This window comes from Protomyctophum parallelum, assembly GCF_964188405.1.
Source record: "Protomyctophum parallelum genome assembly, chromosome: 18".
NCBI lineage: Eukaryota > Metazoa > Chordata > Actinopteri > Myctophiformes > Myctophidae > Protomyctophum > Protomyctophum parallelum.
Genome location: NC_139716.1, coordinates 37,855,037 through 37,866,378, shown reverse-complemented (window position 1 = coordinate 37,866,378; position 11,342 = coordinate 37,855,037). Strand labels below are relative to the sequence as shown.

At 41.6% G+C, this 11,342-nt stretch overlaps 1 protein-coding gene across 1 annotated transcript; it reads right to left on the bottom strand.

Moving 5' to 3' along the window:
• Nucleotides 1–4,548: 4,548 nt before the first annotated feature.
• plin2 (perilipin 2) lies at nucleotides 4,549–11,103 on the bottom strand. The gene is made up of 8 exons (XM_083788794.1): nucleotides 10,988–11,103; nucleotides 10,715–10,762; nucleotides 10,007–10,202; nucleotides 9,531–9,613; nucleotides 8,603–8,876; nucleotides 7,030–7,208; nucleotides 6,332–6,451; nucleotides 4,549–5,449 (listed from the first exon to the last, which is right to left on the bottom strand). The coding sequence occupies exons 2-8, from the start codon at nucleotides 10,742–10,744 to the stop codon at nucleotides 4,976–4,978; spliced, it is 1,356 nt and encodes a 451-aa protein (XP_083644920.1). The 5' UTR covers nucleotides 10,745–10,762; nucleotides 10,988–11,103; the 3' UTR covers nucleotides 4,549–4,975.
• Between the last annotated feature and the right edge of the window lie 239 nt (nucleotides 11,104–11,342).

The window sequence follows — 11,342 nt, the reverse complement described above, 5'->3', positions numbered from 1 at the left end:
ACTGTACTGAAGTTATTATCATTATTATTATCATTATTAAACATTAACATAAGATTATTATCATAATTAACTACTATTATCATAAGATCAAAGTTCTATATTCCACTCTTGGCTTGAGTCCATCCTACATGTTCTCCATCTGAAAGTTCTCACTCTGTCAGACTAAGTTCTAAAAATTGCTTTATTTTTCTTCTGTTTCCTTTGTATTTTGTTTCGGTGCAACCTCTTTGTATAACATAAATGCAAATGATGAAGTTTACCATGTAACTGTCTGTACAGCACCGAAATAAACTATTCAAGTACAATTTAGATTTTTGAGGCTTTTAGTGTATGTTCACAAACTTTGTCCTAAACAAACATTAAATTCCCATTGACAATGAATGAAGAATTTTACATCATAATGTCTGAGCAAATAGACTGATGATGATGATGATAAAATGATGATGTACGATGATAAGAGCGCCTCTCTTATCTTCACACGGGTGTGATCTTCTTTGTTGTCTCCACCAGGCCGAAGGCATGGGGAGAGAGTATGTTTTGCACTCCATCCGTGTGTGTGTGTGTGTGTGTGTGTGTGTGTGTGTGAGTCCGTCCGTCTGTTAACAGCTAATGTCCGGCACACACACTCCCTGGATGCCAACATGAACCTCTGCCCCAAATTTCCAGAAAGCGCCACCAGGAGGCCGACTTTTGAAAAACACAATGATATTACTCCTCCAGATTCTGTCCAAAAATCCCGCAAATCGTCACATACTATCTCTATAGTCATGTCACGTGTTCAAGACGGATCTGTCCGACATTTCATATTCCATCCCAATTGGCTAACATTGGCTTTCAAAGTTTGCAGGATTGGCCCGTTTTGAACAAAAAGCCTCAAATCACGAATGCAGTGTGCAATTTACGTGAAATCTTTCACGCACTTTCCTACTAGGCTGAGGAATATATCCCACCCTTTTCACATTGGCCTGTTATAGGGCCACCAAAAGGTGGGTTTTTGCAAAACACACTTTTGGAACAAAATGCCTCACATCATCCAATTGCCATCAAAGGCATGAGAACAAATTGGCCTATTTCACATTGGCCTATTATAGCGCTACCAGGAGGCCACAACCTGACCTGCCCTGGTGGAGACCTGTGCCCCAAGCAGGCCCGGCGCCAGGATGAAATGACAGAGGGGGCAATCGGGGGCAGGTATTGGACATGAAGACAATGCGCCATATTTGCATATCTATAGAGGGCAGAGGCGCACGATTTCGTAATTGAATGCCTGGAAATGTACCATTGTTTTGTCTGTAACTATTTGATCTAAGGGGGCAAAGAGGTTGATTTAGGGGGGCAAACACCCCTTTGCCCCCTCATGGCGCCGGGCCTGGCCCCAAGGAGCACTTTTTCTAGTTTTTAGTTTACTGGAGTGGAGTACTTCCAATGTTCAATCATTTATTTATACTCCACTACATCTCAAAGGCAGATTTGTACTTTTACTCCATAACAAATATTTTTAAACTTTAGTTACTAATTATTTTGTAGATTATTACAAAACCACTTCAGACTTCATTTGAAAGTAGCCAATCTAGAAGCACCCACAGGTTATATAGATCGGCTATTAATAGCCAATGTCTCTAGGGTTAAAGTGGTCAAATACATTCATGTTTACTCATTTGACTGGGAACCCCCTCCACAGAATGAACATAATGTTTACTCATTTGACTGGGAACCCCCTCCACAGAATGAACATCATGTTTACTCATTTGACTGGGAACCCCCTCCACAGAATGAACATCATGTTTACTCATTTGACTGGGAACCCCCTCCACAGAATGAACATCATGTTTACTCATTTGACTGGGAACCCCCTCCACAGAATGAACATCATGTTTACTCATTTGACTGGGAACCCCCTCTACAGAATGAATGTTTTATTTCATCACAGCTCAACACCAAAACTTGGGTTAATGTTGTCCGATGCATTACAGGCATGGCTGAATTCTGTTCCTGTTTCACATTGATGAGATTGTCGCAGAAACCTGTGATTTCTTTTTAATGAAATGTAATTTTTTGATTGATTGATTGATTGATTGATTGAAATATGTATTAACAGTTTGCAGAATTACAGTACATTTCAAGCAGAAACTCAATACAAAGTTAACTGTGAGTGCACGGCCCAAATAAGCATTACACTTGTTCACAAGGGGTGCATCCCTCCATTCCGACATGCTGCCATTCCGACATCCCCCCATTCCGACATGCCCCCATTCCGACATGTTGCCATTCCGACATCCCCCCATTCCGACACATTTTAGTCCCACCATTCCGACAGTCCACAAATCTTAAATGTATTTTCAAGGCAATTTTTTAAGGGGTGTGTAGCAACTTATAATGTAAGAATCAGCTCATAATGTAATTAAAAGACGAGCACATAACTTAATAGATTTTTCTATAATGTAATAATGTGTTACATTAAGAACCTCCACATAGGCGACTCATACTGTAATAAAACTTCATAATGCAATAATGTCTTTATAATATATGAGCTGATTTTTATATTATGTGTTTTTATTACATTTTAGTCATATTGACCATGATACTGACATGACACTGACATGATACTGACCATGACACTGACATGACACTGACATGATACTGACCATGATACTGACATGACACTGACCATGACACTGACATGATACTGACCATGCCACTGACATGATACTGACCATGATACTGACATGACACTGACCATGACACTGACATACTGACCATGACACTGACATGACACTGACCATGACACTGACATGATACTGACCATGACACTGACATGATACTGACCATGATACTGACATGACACTGACATGATACTGACATGACACTGACCATGACACTGACATGATACTGACCATGACACTGACATGACACTGACCATGACACTGACATGATACTGACCATGACACTGACCATGACACTGACATTATACTGACCATGACACTGACCATGACACTGACATGACGCTGACCATGATACTGACATGATACTGACCATGACACTGACCATGACACTGACATGATACTGACCATGACACTGACCATGACACTGACATGATACTGACCATGACACTGACCATGACACTGACCATGATACCGACCATGATACTGACCATGATACCGACCATGACACTGACCATGACACTGACATGACACTGACCATGACACTGACATGATACTGACCATGATACTGACATGATACTGACCATGATACTGACATGATACTGGCATGGATGGAACTAGTAACTAGGTCCTGTTTTGTTATAATAAAACTCAGTTGAAGGCATATTTCTGCTGGCATGTGACTTTCTTTCTGCTGGCATGTGACTTTCTTTCTGGGACATACTGTATAGGCCTAACATCTTCAGAAATAATCAAATATAATTCAGAGTTAAATTAATAATTCAATTGAGTAATTCATGCTATTACATTCGATAATATTCAAGCAGGATAAACCATTTGTACTATGGTTTGGGTTTGGGGTAGGTTGTCGCACTTGTCGGTCTAGTAATGACTGTCGGACCTTTGGTGTGTCGGAACTAAAGCCTGTAACATACAGTAACCAATTCAGCCATTTAAAAATAGCCCCTCACCCATGGGCCGTGGCTCAGCGGTCCATGCACCTTGGCCGGTAGTCCAAGTCTGGCACTGTGCCGCGGGTTCGACTCCCGATCCCGACGGCCTTTACTGCATGTCACCCCCTCATCTCTGTCAGCCTACTGTCTGTAACTCTATAAAATATTAAAAAAAGAAAGAAAATAGCCCCTCACAATGCATCAAGACTCATTGTGAGCTTATAGGTTGGCTATTTTCAAAATATTTGTATACATTTTTTGAAAACTTGAAATGACCCATCCATTCCCATACTATGAATACTAGTACTTTATACTTTTGGTACTCCTAAGTTTGATGCCAAAAGTACATTTTGAATTCCAGAGTAGTTCTACGTAACGTTGCAGTATTGACACTAAAAAATGCGAGTACTTTTTCGACCACTGCTAAACGGTCCTCCTCCTGAACTCTGTTTACTTCCCACAGCGTGTGAAGCGTTTGTGCTCTCCAACTGAGGACTGGCATCCTTACCTGGATGCTCACCGTGGTGAACGCTACAAACACTCTCAACAGGCCGTGCAAGACCAACTTGTGGAATTTCTTTGAGACAAAAACAAAATGTTTTTTTTCCCTCCACCAGGGGCCACTGGACCATCATCTCTCAAGTCAAAGAAATTCACTATACTATATAATTTATATTTAGGACAGAGGACACACTATTGATTCAATTTGAAATAAGAAAGTCATTTAAAAAAAAAACTAGTTTTATTAAAGAATACTAATAGATCTACAGTATTAAGCTCTAGTCTAGTCTAAACATTGACGAGCAGCATTAAACTTTAGAGGAGCTTTTTCAGCATCACCCAATGTGCAGACTCTCGGATTCTCATTTTTAACAAAACAGCTTTGACCTTTCAATTTTCGAAAGATTGCAGCTAATACTGTAGTTCTAATCTAAACCACTTACTGTAACTGCTACTGTCACAGTCTCTTGGATAAATTGGTTTTACACATGGAAAAATACCCCCACAGCTGCAGATTTGTGTTCCAAAGAATACACATTTTATTAAATGTCATCATTTTGTCCAGGAAGCTGGAATTTGTAACATGTTGGTTAGAAATGGTGAGAGATTGTCATCTTCTTAACCACTTAACACCCTATTTCTAAAATAGCAAATCTACAACGTTTCGTCTACAATACATTGAAATGGTAGAAACCTACAGTATAAAGACATTCCCCAAAACAGGGAGGGCACCAGGTTAAAATTGGTTAACATGCTCACTAGAGGCAGCGTTAACTATACTCTACGAAGCCAAAACTCTTGAAACGGTTTTAATAAAATGCTCACCGTTAGTGAAATTATATAAAAAATGCTACCGGAAATCTAACTACTGTACTGCTGCATGCTGGAAGAAGCCAGTGAATCCATCTCCACCTCCATGGGATACTGTGAGTTGGAAGAGGAGGGGGAGGACATGGCAGGAGGCGTGTTGGCGGTGGCAGTACAGCAGGGAGAAACGGGAGCGTTTCTGCTCTGAAGATCCATCCGCGGGTAGAACGGCCCCACCAGCCAGTTGAGCGGCGTGTTGTTGATCAAGTAGTCCATGACGTTGTCCAGGGACTCCTTCATTCTGCCCAGCTGGACCTTGCTGCTGGCCAGCATGCTGTCGGGCAGGTCTCCGAAGGCCGCGGCTTTGCGGAAGCTGGCGTACACCTGGGAGGCAGAGGAGCTGATGTACAGCGCCTCCTGCTGGATGTGGTGAGGAAGTCCGTGCAGGCCGGACACCACCACCAGGCAGGTGGTCTGGAGCTGCTGGGTGAGGGAATGCGCCAGGACCAGCGTGCGAGACTCGATGACCTGGAGTTGAAGAAGATGGAAAGAACGTGGTGAATGTTGTTGGAATGCTGTGCTTTATAGCAGTGGTTTTCAACCTTTTTCATATCATTATTTTTACCAGCTGCAAGCTGGTCAATAATAGCTTGTGAAAGGAGATCATTTTCTGCTGAGCCTGCTCTGTCACCAGTTGGCAACACTGGTTGCCAAGCCTGCATATTTCCAGCCTAACGTGGATTAATTCACAGTTGCTTGCCTGGTTTGGTTTTTGGAGGCTGCTTAGCTTATTTCTGTCACGACAGTTGCCACCACTGGCAACAACCCATAACATTCCATCATCTGCACGGCATGGGTAGTCGAGCAGTTCTGATTGGCTGCCTCGTCTCCAGCCATGTTGCCTCAGAATTCTTTAGGTCACTAATTTGAGCATAACAGCGGAGCGCAGCTAAAAAGTGGCATAACGTCAGCAGCAGACCCACAGATAATAATAATACAGCTGGTAATTAATTGATTTAATCAATTTGGGCTTGTTTTCATATCATTATTGATTTCATATCATTATTTTTCTCATATCATTATTTGGCATTTGAGCCACCGACCACCAGTTGATGAGATTTAGGGCTCCATTTGTCACCGGTAAACCCCTTATCCCTAAACTTCTTTGCCTTTTTTTTTATTTACTATTTTGCTAAACATTTTTTAATAGTTAAAATGGCCAGTCTACAAGCTCACAACGAGTCAATGTAGATTGGCTAGTTGAACTATTCAAAATAGTAAATAGTAGGATAAGGGGTTTAGCGGTGACGAAAATGGAGCCCTTAGCCTCTCAGGCTATTATGGAACCCTCTTTCTGCATTCTGGATGTGCTTCTGTTGGTTTGCCCAGGGTCGAGAGCAGTCTCCTTACCTCTGCCTCGCCGCTGGCCTTCTCCTGTTTCACACCGCCGGAGGTCCAGTCTACCAAGGAGTTGAGCTTGTTATACACTTTCTGGTTGGCCCCATCCATGTTCTTCTTGGCATATTCAATCTGGTGTGAAGTAAAATGATGTAGGCATTACTAAAGAGAATTTATAAAGTAATGTATCCGATTGCAATTCAAAGCCATTTCATTCGCTTATGACATTGTATTGGTTTTTATAGAAAAAATGAATCACCTCTATCTCAATGATATATGACATTTACCATTGCTCACAAAGGCAAAATGTATTATTTGTGTGTGCTACAGAAGCTCTTCGTTAACCCATTTTGACCTTGGAGCGATTCTACAAATGTCTTCTAAATCCTGACGGTTTTCTGAAAAACCCATGTTTCTATTTTAGTGGTTCTCAAACATTTTCATGTCAAGGACCCCCAAAAATATATGTAATTGGCAGCTGACCCCCATCTGAGAATATGTTGTTCCAGGGACCCCACAGAAGCAAGGCTTTCAGTTAATAACGTTTGCTTTGAATATTCAAAGATTTGTGCCACATTTTCACAAAATTTCAAAGAAAAGAAAGCTTGTAGATCTGCTATTTTTCAATGGCTAAAGTATAAGAATGCTTAAAACACCAAAAGGGGTTCCAAATGGACCCTTAGGGGTATAAATGTAAAAGCAAGACCCACCAGGTCCACGGTGTGGTTAAGCTGAGCGATGGACTCCTGGCTGCGCTGCTTGGCGTCTTGCACTTTGGCCAGTGCTCTAGTGTATGCCCGCTTGCGCAGTTTGGTGGACAGTGAACCCAGGCGGACATAGTAGCTCGGCTCCTTCCTATCAAATCCTCTCACCGTTTTAACCTCCATCTCTGTTGAACAAGGGAAGGAAACATTAAAAAAAAGAGCCATTGCATAAAGAAATGAATGCCGTGGTCATTGTTTATTAAACGTTCAGCACTTTATTTTTAGTTTTTGATGCCAATGTCACAACTACTTGGATCTTAAGTGTTTAGAAAAAGGTTTTGGCTGTTAAGAGCAAACGTAAATTAAAGTATCTCTCTTCGCTTGGCTTATTTATTTATATCTTCTGCCCCTGAGTATTTGACAAGATTTAACTCTAACCTTCGTTAACCAGGTCACATTCCCCGGGTCTGTACTTGACTCCCCCCAGGGGTCTGTACTTGACTCCCCCCGGGGGTCTGTGGCTCTACACCAAATCTGTTTGCCAACAAGCTCACTACGCTACAAATAAGAGTAAATGGAGCAGTTATTCACTGATTACTCCCTAAAACTTAGCTGAACAAGGAACATAGTGTATAAAGGATTTAAAAGCTCATTCATCCCTAAACAGCTAATGTCCAGTTCTCACTTGGTGATGAAGAACTCTACAAGGGCCTTAAAGGGACTTCTGCTAATGCAGTCAGATAAGCTGTAAAAAAAGCTTAGAAATTGGCCCCTGAAAACTGGGCCAATTCCAACATTCCGACAAAATTCTTGTGGCTCCCTCTTAATGACCCCAATAACCCTTAATACACTTTTTTTTTAAGAACTGGCTAGGCTCATCTCATAAACCTTTCATAAAGACAGATTGAAGTAGTAGTGCATGTGACAAGATTACTTATTCAAGTAGGCCATAATAATGAATAATCTAATTGGATAAAATACAAGATAAAAATGAGATAAAATACAAACACATCCAAAAGACAAAGCAATAAGTCTTTACTTAGTGGATTAATTAGCTAATTAGTGTAGCTGTTCCAATGAGGAGCCCGGTACCAGTGTTCAGTCTCTTATGCGTGGTCTGGACCCATTTCTGGGTCACGGACACAATTTTATGGGTCCCTTTATTTTTTATTTCAAATTTTCTTTTTATTATTATTTCAAAACATTTAAAAAAAACATTCCTAAAAAAAGCATTAATTAAAAACAAAAGGCAATGACTTTTTTTCAGTCATTTCATGAAGAAATAATAGAATAATTAAATAAATTCCCTAAATTAGAAAAGAAACAAAGAAAACATTGGAAACAAACATTCAAACATGTAGGATTTGGATGGAAGTTGTGAAAATTGCTGATCCACAAGCTTGCAACGCGGCGCGCACACAACGCGAAGCGACGCGTTGTGTGCTTGTAGATCGGCTATTTTCACTAGTTTGGGTCCCGCGGCGGGGCAAACGTCTAATCTCTCTTTTTGGGGTCTGGACCTGAAAAGGTTTGGGAACGAACCACTGGCTGGTTTTGGACTTTGTGTCACTCAACTCACCCAGCTCGTCCTCCGTCAGGGGCAGATACTGCTCCACCAGGCTCTCGGAGGTGCTGAGGGCCTTGTCCACGCCACTGCTGACCATGTGGGCCACGCGGCTGTCCAGCACCGTGTTGACCACGGCGATGGTGATCAGCACGCCGTCCTGCACCGCTCCCCGCGTCCTGTCCACCACGTGGGTCAGCGTGTCGGAGACCGTGTCCTTGGCGCCCGTCACCGTGACCGCCACGGCGTCTTTGGCGCCGCTCATTCGGCGCACGGCGCTGGCCACGATCTGTCATGCAGAGACGGACGGGACAAACTTTAACCATGAAGCAGTGTTGTTTTTGGCAGCAAATTTCTATTTTGGTCTTAGTCATAGTCTTTGGAATAAAACTCCATTTAGTTTTAGTCATATTTTAGTCACCTGCTGGAATGTTTTAGTGTTTTAGTGTTTTAGACGACTACCTGTAAGATTTTAGTCTACTAAATCTACAGTTGATTTAGTCGACTAAAATGTATTTTGGCAGGCCTTGATGCCGTCGCAATGACTGTTTTTACACTTGCTGAAAATACGCGACGCGCTGCAACGCGTTCAGCATGCAACTAATTGTAAAATGACTTATACTGGATCTCTTGTCCACTAGTCCCTTCCTAACATTTTAGTCTAGTTTTTATTTGTTGACGAAATTGTCAGTATATTTAGTCCTAGTTTTAGTCATCATAGCTTAGTTTTCATTTAGTTTCTATTTAGTTTTCGTCAGTGGAAAAAGGCTTGCTTGCTTCATCGCACTGCGATGAAGCAAGCAAACAACATCAAAGAGTGGTGTTTGTTTGTGTGTCGTCATAGGCATGGTGAAATGTGAGGTTGCGTATAGCTTAGCCAAGCGCCTACCCAATCTATCTCTATTGCAACAGTTGATAACTGTTGAGTCATTGGCTACTGTACCTGGTCAGAAGGTTTCTGCAGAATTGGAAGAGTTTTCTCAATCTTATCCAGACCGTAACAAGCAAGGTCATTGGCAATGGCAACTGTTGGCAGAACAAAAACGGAAGTAATATCAATAAAAAATACAAATACTGCAATAGGAAAACTGTATGTAAAACTTTGTTCTGGAAAACAAAATCAATAAATAAGTTAAATGTTGATTTAAGTGAATAGTGAATAATTGTGTCATGCGGTTGCTATAGTTTTATTTAAGGGGGGGGGGGGGGGGAGTCGAGTCAATAACTGGGTGACAGGGCAAGATGTGCAAGAGTCAAATTCCCAACGAATGACTCATCCAGTCACACAGCGGCTATTATCTCAACTGAACAGGAACCATGGGGACTATAAATATTATCGTGTACAACACAAACATTTTGTAAGTCAATGAATGACACCACTTCTCTAAAATGTCGACGGTTGGGGAGTCAGAATCTTACTTTGAGGTTCCAGCTTGCCAATGATGGGCTGGGCGCTGGTCAGAGCCACAGAGGTGATGGTCTGGACCCCGTGCTCCGCGGCCTCGCACACACACCTGATGTAGGGGTGTGTGCCCTTGGTGCTGGCGTACACGCCGGACATCATGCCATAGGTGGAGCTCACCAGAGGAAGGCTCGTCACCCTCTGAACCACATTCTGCAGACAGAGAGACATTATTCATTATAATGAATCATTTAATAATATTATTATTGTGAATGTTAATGTTTTTCTCTGTATAAATTGTGTTGTTAATTAGTTACTAATGAATTAAGCAGACAATTTATTCAAAGATAGTCCCAGAACAATGGTCCTGTTGAGGTATCACAGTCATACCTCGCAGAACCTTTTAGGCTACTACATGGATCATTTTGGCTGAGACTGAGAGAAAGAGACTAAACCTGATACTGGACAAAGTGTTCTGCCAATATAGGTAAGGTAAACTATAGGCTATGTAGAAATCCAGAGGAAAGAATGAGAGTCGAGAAGACTACACAATAGCTACAGGTTTATCAAACTTCTAAAATTTGAATAAACTAGAATTATTATTAGAATAAAAGTACACAAGACACACACACACTGTCACACACACACACACACACACACACACACATACACAGAGAGAGAGAGAGAGAGAGAGAGAGAGAGAGAGAGAGAGAGAGAGAGCCTACCTGATTTGGGATAACTGCAACTGCTGCCATAATCTCTACTTGCGAAACCTGAAACAAGAACAGAAAATCAATGTCAACTTAACACACAAAAAAACAAGTGTCCTAAAACAAGATGATTAATATAGCAATAGCAGTAGCCTATGAGCAGCCTATCCGTTAACTTAGCCGGTATGTCACATCAGACAGAAGGGATACAATTAAAGTGATCCATAATGAGAATTGACATCAATATTAAAGTATCATAAAATCGTGTAGGCTAGGCTACTTACTTACCGATGCTTTTAATGTATGAGGAGCTTATGATGAAGAAAGAGTTCTTTCAATACGATGTCAGAATGATGATCGCGTGAAATCACCGAACCACTGAAGCTGCTCCGTTTAGAATGATATTGGGACACCAGTCAGGTCAGTATTTATAAACGTCGTCCTATCGCGAGACGCAGGAGCTCCTCTGACGTAATCGACAGCAAGTTATTTTTTGTTGTCTGGGTCAAAGGTAAGGTAAAAAGTTTAACTGTGGAATTCCCCCCATCCCGTCACGAGTTGGATCAGGTACAGCAGCACAGCGTGACACACTTTTGAGGGACAGTGATATAATAGTGGAAGTGATCTTTTACATTTCAGGTTT

Excerpts from the sequence above, each read along its gene's own strand:
- plin2 (XM_083788794.1), bottom strand. The coding sequence starts at position 10,744 with ATGGCAGCAGTTGCAGTTATCCCAAATCAG. Across the intron at positions 6,452-7,029 it reads TTAACCACACCGTGGACCTG|ATTGAATATGCCAAGAAGAA; the intron begins GTGGGTCTTGCT and ends ACTTCACACCAG. Across the intron at positions 5,450-6,331 it reads AGGCCAGCGGCGAGGCAGAG|GTCATCGAGTCTCGCACGCT; the intron begins GTAAGGAGACTG and ends CTTCAACTCCAG.